A 14,533-nucleotide genomic window follows, 5' to 3' on the forward strand; every position below is an offset into this window, starting at 1 on the left:
GAAGACGATCTTCATATTCCTAATGCGATTAGGACATCGTATACTCTTGACGACGTTTAGCACCTGTGCAGTCAGTCACCCAATTTCAGAATTCATTTTGAGTAATCCTGCTAAATTCCCAAAATATTGTCTTTTTATATTGATGAGTAATATGGATAGTCGTCACGTTCATGTGCCGTCTACAACGCAAATTTAATGTTACTATCCTAGGAACTAACCTGCAATACGTTTTGTATTTCATAATCGGAACTATCTGCATTAACCGTCATCAGAGCAATGTCAGGGAACAGAATGCAGCAGTGCCTTGCTACCTACTTGAGGACCTGCTTGAGTCGTGTTCTAAGGAAAGGGTAGTTGCTGGTTCACATTATATTACACTAGCGAGAAGTACCGACTTTTCCTTTTCTCTGCAAACATCCAGAACTAAATTCAGTAACTAAATGCTAAGAATATATTTGCATTGTGCCAACTCAAAGATCAATAGATATGGATATAGATATAGATACAGATTTTTATATTTAAAGCCATTCTCGTTCTGCGTTGGAATAAACATCATTCATTATTTGCTTGTTCTTGTTACGATTGTTATTGTCATTCTCTCACTCGCAAGAGTTTTCGCATTCCTATTTGGTATCGATGCACATGAAGAGTGGCTATGAAAGAAGGGAATACTGAATGTTACGTCATGCAGAATACACTCATTTACTTCGGCTCCTCGTGATCTACGCTACAGGAGAAGTGAGATACATAAAGTTGACAGTGTGAGGACAGACCTGGTAGCACAACTGTGCAACTACACAGTGTTACCAGATAAAATGGTGCTGCGGAATCGAAAGTGTAGTACGGACTTTGCCACAGTAGCAGACAGCTGGTAATTTAGGACCATGACCGTGGATTACACTTTGGTCAGTGCTGGTTAGAGTGCTGCAACTGTAAATGGAAGGCTTTGTTTGATAGTCTTATGCTGATGCTGTCTGAATAAATTATGCCATTGGATACAAAGCGGTTTAGTTTTGAGACCTAACCCACGAGGGGGGAAGGCACAGTGGTCTGCTTCAGGAATTCCAAGCAATAAAACACAAAAAACAACCCAGGAAGGGAGACATGCATTTGGAATCTGTTCATCGTTACGGGGTCAAACAAGAGGGTAACATTACTGAAACAATGATCGGGCTACTTAGTATATAATAGAGCATACAGATTTCAAGGAGGAAACGTATGAAGACGCAGACTTCCTCGTTATCAATATGTGCGGCATATCTTTCGTGTTAACGAAAGTAAATTCCCGCTTTACCTCTTCTTACGTGTCAAATGAAATGAATGCCATGAGGAATAGAATATTTGTTGACTGCGTCTCTTCTTGCTTCCATCCTTACCAACATATTTCTTCATTCTCGTGGTAATCATGACATTCTATGTGTATGCTGCAAAAGATTGCAAGTGGACAAATTCTACATCGAGGTGCAAAGCGTTATATTCAATTCGAATAAGCTTCCGGTGTATTTTTACTTCGTTTGTATTTTTAGATGATTATGAACGTTACGGAAAATTATCTCACATGCTTTATGTTGAATGAGAAACATTGAATGATCCGTTTTGCTTTCCCTACGTTGAAATGATATAATGTCGGCGTCAACAGCCTTCTTCCACGCCGGAAGCTGAAACTTGTATGATTCTGGATTAATGATAATTGAATGTCTCATATGTATACATAGCCCACAAGGCGACGTCAGAAACCATCAGGGGAGAACGCCGCATAAAAACCAAACGTGCGCGCGCGTCTCCACTCTGAAGAACCGTATCGGAGAATCACGGCAAGCATTTCGCTGAAGAGCTGCCTCGTCAGAGCGCCTAGAAATGGCAGCGTCGTAGCAAGTATTTGTCAACACTCTGATAGTGCATTTACTTCCGGGTGTAGGTCGGCGTTATTTCGCTAAATTCACTTGACATTCGTTTTCCACATCGAAGACTCGTACGATATAATCCACTGCAAGATGACACAATTAGAAAGTATATTTAATTTCTGGACTCCAAGAACGGCGTTCTTCACATAAGTAACACCTGTTTGTGTGTGCATTCGGGAGGACGACGGTGCAATCCCGCGCCCGGCCATCCTGATTTAGGTTTTCAATGATTTCCCTAAATCGCTTCAGGCAAATGCCGGGATGGTTCCTTAGGAAGGGCACGGCCGATTTCCTTCCCCATCCTTCCCTAATCCGAGCTTGTGCTCCGTCTCTAATGACATCGTTGTCGACGGGACGTTAAAACAGTAATCTCCACCTCCTCTGTTCGTGTGTTAAAGGTTGCGTTTTGAGGCTCAGGCAACATCGCAGTGACTATATTCCGCCTCTGGCCGCCAGTGTGTCGTTAGCTCAGAGGTTCCCTTGTGCGTTGCAGTGCTTGTACTATAAGACATAGCAGTTCGAATCACGGTAGAAGCCGCTGACTACAACCTTTTATTTTCCATTTTAATTAATGGAGTTGCAAACTGCTAGTAAAAATTTCTTATGCGAAATCTGAAGAATGCCTTTAAACATCAATCTTCGTCCGATTTCGACTTAGTAAATTAAGTTAATATCATGGATTTCTGCTTTGCAAATTCCAAGGTGCTTCACTGTAAAATAGACCCTGAAAAGATTCAAACCGACTGTCAACGATATAAATTTGAGCTTTGTTCGTCATATAGGTCTAACATGTCAGAAGGTTGTTTATGAAGTGCACATGATCATTAATATAGTTCCCTTCTTAATTTTTGCAATAGCATTTAACTGTAGACGTTTTCTAACACCGGCGTTAGCAATTCCTTTCCGTTCTCTGAAACCTTCAAAACGACAAATTTTTCTGGTTTAAATCTGATGACCTTAACTATCACTTCCGATCAACAATAAATACTTCATGAACCCATACATGGAACTCCAAATGTGCAGTGTTCCTGCACTGCTACAGAGCATGCATTGCAAGGTATTCACACAGTTTATCGCATAGACTTACCATAAGGAATGAAACAAGAACTGTAATACACTTTACACCACAGACGCTCACTCTGGCTTGACGAAAACATCCAAACATTGACCAAAAGTTGCACAAATAATTGAGTTTGAAAGGAAAAGAAACGAGGTATGAAGCATTTATAAATTCATCGAATGTAGTGAGGTGGTTTAATTTCGTCCCAGCCTATAAAATTAATTTCGGGCCATGCTCAGCTCTTGCCGATTAATGTAATATAATACCCGCCTTCTAATCAGGGCGTCTGTCTCCGTTACTTTTGAGCGTGAATGGAAATTGTAGAAATTTTCTGTGGAGCAACATTTAATAATAAAGCGTTTTAAATCATCAAAAGCGATGAGCGGTAGCAGGCGCTTTCGATAAAGAACGGGGGAGAGCAGCGCCGCTGCTGTCGCCACGGCCGCTGCCAGTAGCCAGCAAATGGATCCCGGAGCTTTACCGCATACGGCGTCCAGAGGAGGACAGTCTGCAGGAAATCTGCCGCAAAATCGTTACTGGATAAAATTTTGATATCGGTGTGTCACAAAGCGAAATAGATTGAATCTGCGCTACCATTACATTCACGTCTTCAGCATTCAGACAGAAGAGGCTATAAAAATATTTTATGCCAGCTGCTCTCGATCCACTGACATTATGAACAGAAACAACGCACGCTACCGCTAGACCACAGGCGTAATCGGCCTAGAGTTTCTCTATCATGGGACAAGTTTTCCTCCAGGAAGTGCCGCAGTCTACAGTGTTGCCAGATTGTGCAGATAACCGGACTTAGAGAATTAGCGAGTTGGCCAGTTTTTTTGTCCCATGTCGCGATCGGCGCGGACTTAGCCTCTGAAGCGGCCGGCCGCCGGTCAAGTTTTATGTCAAAGAGTGTACATGATTGATCTTCTAATGTTTTCATGGGGCATATATTTTCTGATGCCTTTTCGAGTATGTTGCAGGAAGATAATGCCTACTTAGCACAATGTTTCGACGACATGCCTGATGTCTGATATCATGTATGCCATGTAACCGCTCTTTAGAGAGTGGTTATACAGAAACGAGCATTAGATTAAATTCTGTAATACGAAATGTTCTAAGAGCCAAAAAACGGCAGTAGTATTTAGAAATAACAGTTAGTTAAAATTTTACAAAGAGATATTCGAAATAGAGTAAAGCAAAGCAGTACAAAGCGAATCCAAAGAAGACATAACTGAGCTGCGTTTTGTTTTGAATGTAATATATAAACCAATGCGCAGCATTGTTAGGTCTCTTTAGATTTGTTTTCAGCGGTGGTGACTGTGTTCGCAGTTCTTCCGTGGTAGTCGGGATTTTGGGATTAGAAGCCTAATTAAATTGCATTCTTAGAACTGGATTAGACATTGGAGTGGTGGAGAACAGATTATTTTGGGATAAATTCAGAGACGAAGTAAATTAGAGGTGATTGACTGTATGAACATTGATATTCAAGTGAATTGTGATTGTACGTGTTAAACGAAACGCTACGATCGCATACTTACGATTGTGAAGAGATTTATTGACAAGACGGAAACTTTTATGTTGAATTAGGACTTTATTCGCTGTATGTGAATTATTAAACAGTATTGGGACAGAAAATAGTTTGGACCTTATTACAATAGTATCTTTGCGCTCGTTGTCAAGGTGATTCCGCTAATAACCGAGAAGTGAAAATAGTGCCCGTTAAAAGACTGAACTTGTACTGAACAGACATTGAAAGGATTCGAACTCATAATTAATATCGTGTCGTGAGAAGTGAGAAGCTTAGACATTGTAAGACCCAGATACATATTTATACTGGCAAAGGACAGTTTCATGGGAAAGCATATCTTTGGTGATAGGTACACGAAGGAACGTAGTAATGACTGACTGTTATCATACCGAAACAATACACACTAGGATCAGCTCTCCTTTCATTGATCCCCCAGTGCCATCTCTCATTAATTTAAGAAATTAATTGTGTCAATAAAACAGAAATATACGAGACATTCCCAGTATTTACTAAATTCCATAATCAGGTAGTACATAGACAATAATACCTGTGAACATTCAAGGGTTATTGAAGGAAGATGATAATCCTTTTTACAAACACATTTAATAGGATTCAACAAAGGCATACAGACTGCTAAAGTAACTAAATCAAATTACTCAGGGAAACAAATTAGTAAAAATAGACTGGAACTCAGCTGATATCTTACTCCAGAGTAATAAAAAAAACTGTCTTTGGATCCGTTGTGATTGAAAGTGTATGAAATATCTCTGGAAAAACGTGATCTAGTTTCAACTGCTAGTTCACACGACTAGATTCACAACGTGATTCAGAGATGTTTTATGCCAGACCCACACGGCAGGGAATGGTTCTTAACTAGCCGGGACAATATATATACAAACTTTTGAGATCAGCTCCGCTGCAGGTGGTAGGGGTGGGGGACGGCAAAGCGATATCTGTGCAGTCGCGACGACGGTGGGTGTGCGGGCCTAGCCAGCAAGCCCCAACGTTGACGATGTAGCATATTGGCTTTTCTTCTGAGAAGACGTCATGTGTGGGATGTGGCAACGCAGTATCCGGTTGTAAAGACTTTGCTTAGTATCACTGATGCCACGGCGACTGCTACCAACAGCTGCCTCTGTGTTCCAGCGAACACGGGAGGCCTCCTGGGGCTGTTCATGGGCTTCAGCTTCATGAGCGTCGCAGAGGCGGTGTACTTCCTGACGCTGCGGCTCTGGTGCGTCGCCTTTCGTGCGAGCCACGGCGGCCATGGCGACGCCGGTGCCGACGGCAGACACTTCGAAGTGCGGCCATACAAAAAGACAGTAGCGCCGTATCCCTTCATGAAATAGACCACTGAATAGTGCCTCTCATTGTAAAATAATGTAATAAATGTTAAGTTTATGGCGAGCAACTATTTCATTTCTTGATGCACTGGTGTTTCATACACGATGCAGTGTTGTACAAACAACCATGTAAAGAAAACGAGCAGAAACCATTTTATAACAGTATTCGCTGGTGGACAGCGAAGGATGGACAAGATAAATTTGATTCAAGAACACCCACCATTGTCTGGTATGATACATGGTTGTATTTTGGATACATTGTGAATAAACTTCATAACACATTCTTTTATTGCTATAGTAAATACGAATAATACAAAAGGCGTATATCACATTCTGCCCGCTACAAACAGAACTCTAGTTGCCTCATCAGTATCATCAGGTTTGAAAAAGAGTCATCTCCAGTACATTTGAAGTGGATTACTGACCTCACTCAACGGTTATAGTATGTTGTAATGCTGTATATTATTATCCGCTGGGGCCAGTTGCTACACAGCAACTGCGCTACACCATGTTTAAGCCCATTGTGTAGTAAAACGCTTTTCTGTTCTCCTGAAAAATTTACGTTCTGGGACATGACACCTTTTCCATTCACCGATTCAGCTATAATTTGTCAGTGATATCCGTTAAATTGTATCCACCACTCCAGACTGAAAAGTTTGTTCCATCGTGATTCAAAGAACATATTATAGTAATACTCATTTTAGTGACAATGAGTGTAAGTCATCTGAGCAACGATTACCTGTCCAGAACGTGCTAGTGAGAACGGGAGTACATACTGTTGGTCATTAAATTTACGGTGCCATGACGGCAGCAGGCAGGAAACGTCTAACTGACGCACATGCAAATGATTGACATTTCAGCGCAACCACGGAGGAAATAAAGCCATGTACATTTTGTGCATAAAGAAAGATCGCACAGCGGGTTTCGTGAGAGGATAGTATTATCCTTCGTGGAAGAAGGAGAAACCCATACCTGAAAGTGCGCGAATTCGACAGCAGCAGGTCTGTCACCAACTGAGACGGCGGTTTATCTTTCTGCAATATTGCTGTTTATGTTAGTCGGATCCTACGTCTGTTGTAGGAATATGCAGTCGATGAGCTCAATAGATAAACACCGCCAGCGACTAGCACTCGACAGGACAGACGTACGGTTGCTTGCCTGATCACGATGACATGACTTCGGCATGGGCCTCTTTGCAGCAAGAGGAATATCCACAAAGTAGGCGATCGACGTCTTGAGTTCCACTGTCTGGCTGCACTGTGCCCACTGTTACGGCTTATTTTGATACTGATAGACAGACTTACTGGTAACAATGGGCACTAGCCGGCCGCTGTGGCCGAGCGGTTCTAGGCGCTTGAGTCCAGAACCACGCTGTTGCTACGGTCGCAAGTTCGAATCCTGCCTCGGGCACGGATGTGTGTGATGTCCTTAGGTTGGTTAGGTTTAATTAGTTCTAAGTTCTAGGGGATTGATGACCTCAGAAGTTAAGTCCCATAGTGCTCAGAGCCATTCGAACTATTTTGAACAATGGGCACTTGTCTGGCACCACGTTCTCCCCTCACACGTGTCTCTGCTCTGTGTGCAGCATTGCAGTGTGTGTAAGGGGTCTAATGGGAGCATCGACGGCCAGACTGTACCACACAGCTGCCAATACATTTATGACCTGTGAAGTTCTGTAGCTGTGCCGTACGTTCGTGGTCTACTCGACATTACCTTTCAGCACGATAATGTAAGACTGTATGTTTTTTGTGTTCTTCCGACCTAACTCCACAAAGAGCATTTTCGACAGTTGCCCTGGATAGAATATTCTCCACATCTCTCAACCACTAAAAACATATGGTCATAGGTTTATGAGACACTGGCGTGCCACCACTGACCGACCAGGTTACAGCTGTCGTTGGTACCAGAGGCTTGTACCAGATTCTGCACACTGTATACTGCTGTAGCACACCAACTGTACTGCATCAGAAATGTGCAGGGTAGGAATTTGTTTGCAGTAGCACCAGCTGCAGGCAGGCATGGGAGTTATGCTTAACATAACACAACCGTTGCAATACTGGAAGGCGAGCTGGTCTGGCAAGATGTGGAAGCAGTTGACACAGCAGTTGTAAGTAGGCTGTTTAGGTTTTTTTTTTTATTGGTAACGCCACGTAGCGCTCTGTATGAAAATCACTGACTGTGCTGTGTGCAGTCTGTGGCTGGTTGGCATTGTTGTAATACTCGCCATTGTAGTGTTGGGCTGTTGGCTGTTAACAGCGTTGCGCAGTTGGAGGTGAGCAGCCAGCAGTGGTGGATGTGGGGAGAGAAATGGCGGAATTTTGAGAGAAAATGATCTGGACGTGTGTCCATCAGAAACAGTACATTTGTAAGAATGGATGTCATGAACTTCTATATATATTATGACTTTTGAACACTATTAAGGTAAATACATTGTTCTCTATCAAAATCTTTCATTTGCTAACTATGCCTATCAGTAGTTAGTGCCTTCAGTAGTTTGAATCTTTTATTTAGCTGGCAGTAGTGGCGCTCGCTGTATTGCAGTAGTTCGAGTAACGAAGGTTTTTGTGAGGTAAGTGATTTGTGAAAGGTATAGGTTAATGTTAGCCAGGGCCATTCTTTTGTAGGAATTACTGAAAGTCAGATTGCGTTGCGCTAAAAAATATTGTGTGTCAGTTTAGTATTGATCAGAATAGGCAAAGAGCGAAATGTCTGAGTACGTTCAGTTCTGCTCAGCTGTTTGAAAATCAAATAATTAAGAGGTTTATCAGCACAGTAATTCATTAATTTTTCTAAGGGGACGTTTCACAGTACCGAAACGGAAGAGGGCGGAAGCCTTTCCATACTGGCGGCCAACAGAATGTTTAGTATACGTGAGCAATGTACAGTAAATCCCAAGCAAATGCAGATGGAAGCGTGTAAATACCTAGCCATTGTAAACTTAAGTCACTTCCATTAGTATAACATCTCTATCACCACAGGGCTGTGAAGCCTCAGAGCCATCATGAATGCTGTTCATGCACCACAATTTGAATCTGCATCAACTTAGTCCACCCTGAAACTTTCCTCAAGCACCAGCCCTGGGAAGCAGCTTGCTGGGCATCAACACGGGGCAGTGGGTCATTGCCGTCATGTCACGTGCCTAACGTCTACTGAGCAGCGCAGGGTGCGTCAGATGTGCCACAACGCACACGCGGCCTCTCAGCTAGTCGAAGCGCTGAGCCCTGGAGTCGCTGCCGACGGAGGCTGTTGCTCCATGAGCCACTGTCCGGCTGACGCTGCATTCTGTCAGCATTGCGGAGCGGCAATGTACAGGAGGCCGATGGGTGGCTCAGTCACGCTGCCACTTCCTGTGGTGAGCCATGGGGGCAGCCGTTTACCCTTAATAAAGCAATTTATATTTTCTGACTGTTGGATTGGCACCACACGGCGTCCCCCTGCATCTCAAACGCACCTTCTACGAGGGCTATTCGGAAAGTGAGGAACGATCGGTCGCGAAATCGAAACCACAGTGAAAATCCGACGAGACTTTTCACAGACGTTTTAGGCAGTGTCGCAAGAATGCCCGTCAATGGCATCAAGACGCTCTTTTCAGTTGTGAGCGCACTGTGAGCGATTAAAGATGCCTAGAACAACAATGTCTTCCGCCAAGTAGGAGGGCCCGCTGAGAAGCTTCGCTAAGAAGAGCTTTGAAGACTCCTCGTACTTTATTTCGTCTGTATGCTATAACTACGTCTAAATTCAATCTTCCTTTCACATGCCGACGCAACACTAATGGCAGTTTAGTGCAAAAATATTTTCACGATAGAGTTCTAGGCTGGATGTCTACATTCGAAAGCCGTCATGCTCGAGAGTGAGCCCCTGTTCTCTGGATTTCGCAGCGACTGCTTGTAATTTACGGTGTATACTCATGTGACAACAGCTCGCGCAGCATAAGGCGTGAGGATCTTCGAAGCGTATAAACTAGCACCATTATTGAAATGTTCTAGAAAATCCAACTGTGTTATACACAAACGTTACCTTAGGAGGAAGGTTTGTTGTAATGAAAAAAAGAACTGGAAAACAGATAGTTTCAATCACAATTGTGAAATTATTCAATGGATACCTCTTACATTGTCTTCGCCTTCTAAAGAGAAACGACTGCAAAAACTTACCCCACAGTCAGGAGGCTATAGTATACTGCGCGTTTCCGATACGAGCAAATGGCTCAAGTGGCTCTAAGCACTATGGGACTTAACATATGAGGTCATCAGTCCGCTAGAGTTAGAACTACTGGTACTTAAACCTAACTGACCTAAGGACGTGACACACATCCATGCCCGAGTTAGGATTCGAACCTGCGACCGTAGCAGCAGCGCGGTTCCGGACTGAAGCGCCTAGGACCGCTCGGCCACAGTGGCAAGGCCGATACGTACTGTCAGGTTTCATATACAGACAGCATTTCGGGACTTTCACCACAATGTAAAACATGTTTATGGAAGTTGAGACATCAGGAAACTCGATAAATAAATTATTCGACATTACACAGTTATCAAAATGTGTATGCGCTAAAAATACACTAAGGGAAAAAACTGCAACGCCAAGAAGGTGTTGTTCGACGTAACAGAAGTTGATAGGCATGTTTCCACATCTGAACGATGATGACTACTCAACTTTCGCGCCGGTCGCATAACAGTGGCGATAAGCGCCACTATGAGGTTGCAGTGCATCAGGTTGGGTTTAAATAAACGCTGAAACAATCGTTAGCATTAGTTACCTTTGGTATTGTACGTGGTGAAGTGATGTTAACCAAGAATGCCTTGAGGCAACAAAGACGCCATTATCAATACTTCACTGAGATTGAACGAGGTCGTGCAATAGAGCTACAAGAAGCTGGATGTTCCTACTGCGATATTGCAGAAAAACGTGGCAGGAATGTAGCCACCTTACACGACTGGTGGCAACTGTGGTCAAGAGAATGTTCTGTCGCAAGAGAACCGGGCTCCGGACGGCCACGAGGCACTACCGAGTGGGAATACAATCGCGTTCGGCGCATGTCTCTGGTGCGCCGTACTGCATCTGCAGTAGCAATTAGAGTAGCAGATGGCACCAAAGTGACACAAAGAACTGTTACAAATCGGTTACTTCAAGGACAGCTCCGAACCAGACGTCGTGAAGCTAGAATTCCACTGACTTCAAAATACCGCCGTTTGCGACTACAGTGGTGTCAAGCGAGAAGTCATTCGAGGGCAGGGTGGGTCTTTTGTGTTTTCTGATGGAAGCTGGTTCTGCCTCGGTGCCAGTGATGGCCTGCAAACAACCTGTCTGCGTGCTGGACACACTAGACCTACAGTTGGAGTTACGTTCTGGGTTGCGATTTCGTATAACAGCGGGAGCACTCTCGTGGTTATCCCACACACCTTGACTGCAAGTTTGTACGTCAGTCTTGTGATTCGAGCTGTTGTGCTGCCATTCACGAACAGCATTCCAGGGGGTGTTTCCAAATGGATAACTCTGGCTGACATACCGCTGTTGTAACCCAACAAGCTCTGCAGAATATCGACATGTTGCCTTGGCCTGCACGGTCACCAGACCTGTCTTCAATCGAGAAGATGTGGGACGACAACTCCAGCGTCATCTACTAACAGCATTGACCGTCCCTGTATATTGACCGACCACATACAACAGGCATGGAGCCACATTCCACAAATTGACGTCCGGTTCCTGTAAAACACAACATTCTCGAGGTTACACCGGTTACGAACGAACCAACATTTCACATTTGCAGTGGTTTGCCTCGCACTTACATGAGCCTGTCATCTTGTAATGCCGATAACTTAACTGCTGTTTGTTACCCAGACAAATGTATGCGCGAAATTTGATTACTCTAATTTAATTATTTTTTTATGTTGCGATTTTTTTTCGTGTGTATATATGTCTTTTGATGCAGGCACAGAAATAAAACTATGACGCATTTTTGCTCTTCCATACGTTTTTCACCTCCAGATTTGTTATAGACAAACGTTATTCATTGTGTTCATTGCTTTCAAAACTTTTGTCCGGAGTGGTGATCCCCTAAACGACCAACAGAATGCAGATTACTATTGTTAATGTTCTGTTTGTCGTTTAAAAGCCATTCTTGTGGAATCCTACATGGTTGTGAGATGGCTTATGATGCGAAGCTTCTCTTAAGATTTTGTTACTGAAATTCGTTCTGGCTTTTAGCAGACAGAATAAACGAAACGGAAAAAACTCTGACAAATCGCACTGTTTTCTGAGTGAAATGTGAACCAGTTAGGAATGAAACCACTGACTCAAAAGGCGAGTTCGTTACCGCCATGTCAACGACCTGCTGCTATTGAGTGTCTCTAATTATTACCACGATGCGTAAGGTAGGTTGCTCGGAACGTGAAAGAACATAGCAGTCGTAGCTTAAGCACCGAGCTCAAATAATGACTTTTACTTACTCAAAGTCTGATCTTAATTGAGAATCATGTTCATTGTTTTATCAAGATCAAAACGAACCATTTTCTCTCATCCAAACTGATCGACTGGCTGCGAGAGCCTCGTGTACTGGAGAGTAAGCACAGCCCTAAATTTAATTAGTGGATGATCACCCACTGGGATGTTTTATTCTCATTTCAGTAACTGCGCTAAGATCCTAAACCTTTCACAGGAATATCGATTTCGACAACTATGCAACCCACACTACAGATTAATAGCAGAGAGTAGTGTAGGTAAGTTTCCTATGTAGCAATGGTTGCAACTATTCTCTTCCGGCTTAAGCGTACTACAAACTGACATTGTTATCCAACAGATGCCTTCGACGTCTTGACTAATGCTTAAAATCGTTGTTAGTATGAATTTATCAGGACAACCATGTGGATGTAATAGAGGTGTACTTACTAGTAGACTGTGTCAATTTATATCCCATTTCAATAAACGTAGTCGGACACGCTAGTGTTAACTTGTCTATCTGGCGAGGACCATCTCAATGAATTGCGAATGGTTCTGACAACTGCATGTAACGGGTGAATTCCGCTAAGTGTGTCGTCAGACTGCCGGCAATCGATACAGATATACCAAAATGTTCTCACAAGTGTAGTCCAGAGTATCAATTCATTTTAGCTATATGTTGACCACCACAGTACTCATCACTTGAATAATCAAGGGCTCCTTCTGTGAGTGATCGATGCATTGCGTCAAGTGAAAGAGATGACAGACATCTTTTGAACGAGATATGTGCCAACTTCTTTTTCAGTTACTATTAAACTAAACTAAACTCCGTCCGAACACGCCTTGGAAGGCTCAACGGTACCGACCGGCCGCCGTGTCATTCTCAGGCCAAAGGCGTCACTGGATGCGGATATAGAGGGGCTTGTGGTCAGCACATCGCTCTCCCAGCCGTATGTCAGTTTACGAGACCGGAGCTGCGACTTATTAATGAAGTAGCTCCTCAGATGGCCACACAAGGGCTGAGTGCATCCCGCTTGCCAACAGCGTTCGGCAGACGGTATGGTCACCCATCCAAGTGATAGCCCAGCCTGAAGTTCTTCTGTGATCTGACGGGAACCGGTGTTAACCACTGCGGCAACGTCTCTGGATTTTCAGTTACTATGGTAACGCAGAATTCCTGCCAGTGATGGAACCGTAGGAAGTATAATGAGAGGCAGTTAATTCTACAATTAATTTTACACCCGGAGAGCTGCTTTAAGAACCGTTAAATTTGATTGCCAAACGGAAGATCGATGGAATTTAGTTTGCGGACGATTATGGTCGCTAATGACTTCTCCAGACTTATCTTTTGTCGTTGTTTGGGACAAGACCTTCTTTCGGTTGCTGGACGTCTGAGGAAATAAATGCCATTGTCAGTGGATGGGGTTATCATAATATGTTAGAGTCGATAACGAAGTCTAGCGTTGAGGTATTGTACATCTATTTCTACACTGACGTTCAGAGAAAACAGAATACCTTGAACGACTGGAGATAGGTCGTTCATATTTTCAGGAGACGTACATTAATATTTTCTGCAGATATCATTAGCACTGCAGTCACCTCGGTTCAGCATGGGTCCTTTTGCCTTGTAGACACAGGGTCCGTCATGGGCCTTGATAACTTGTTTCATGCGTGATGGTATTGATGCGTCTAAGGCGCGAATGGCGTCCTGTGGGATAGCCATCACTGCTGCACTCGCTGGTTCCAAAGTTCATCTCTGGTGATTGGCATTAGGTTACAGTGCTGCACCTGCCGTTTCACTGTATCTCACACATTTTCGATTGGCAACAAGTCTGGTGATCAGGGAAGCAAAGGAAAATGCTGACACCCTGTGCCACCAAGAAGGCACATTTTCATGCAGCAGCGTCTGGTCGTGCATTGTCGTGTTGAAAAATGGCGTCTGGTGTATGGTGTAGAAAGGATGTCATTTCACGTAAGTCACACTCGTCACAGTGTCCTAGACACGAACCAACTGTGATTTGTGGTTGTACCCAAAAGCACTGCACACCATAAGGCCTTGAGTTGGCGCTGTATGTCTTGTACGAATGAATCACTGAGGTGCCTCTCTCTCCGTCTGTGGTGAACCAACTGCGGCCATCATTTTCAAACAAACAGAACCTAAATTCGGCCGAAAACACTATCAGATGCCATTCCTATCCACAGTGACGTCGTTCCATATACCACCGTCGTCTAGAAGGTTTCTGCATGTTCCTCAAAGGTAGACGGA

At 43.6% G+C, this 14,533-nt stretch overlaps 1 protein-coding gene across 1 annotated transcript in view; it reads left to right on the forward strand.

Annotated features, from left to right (window-relative positions):
* LOC126252448 (pickpocket protein 28-like) overlaps positions 1 to 5,850 on the forward strand; it is a 203,007-nt gene extending 197,157 nt beyond the window's left edge. Inside the window, exon 11 of the mRNA XM_049953342.1 lies at positions 5,639 to 5,850. Coding sequence (XP_049809299.1) covers positions 5,639 to 5,841 — 203 coding nt within the window. The 3' untranslated portion in view covers positions 5,842 to 5,850. The remainder of the gene's footprint in view (positions 1 to 5,638) is intronic.
* Positions 5,851 to 14,533: the final 8,683 nt, after the last annotated feature.

This window comes from Schistocerca nitens, chromosome 4, assembly GCF_023898315.1.
Source record: "Schistocerca nitens isolate TAMUIC-IGC-003100 chromosome 4, iqSchNite1.1, whole genome shotgun sequence".
Taxonomy (NCBI): Eukaryota; Metazoa; Arthropoda; class Insecta; order Orthoptera; family Acrididae; genus Schistocerca; species Schistocerca nitens.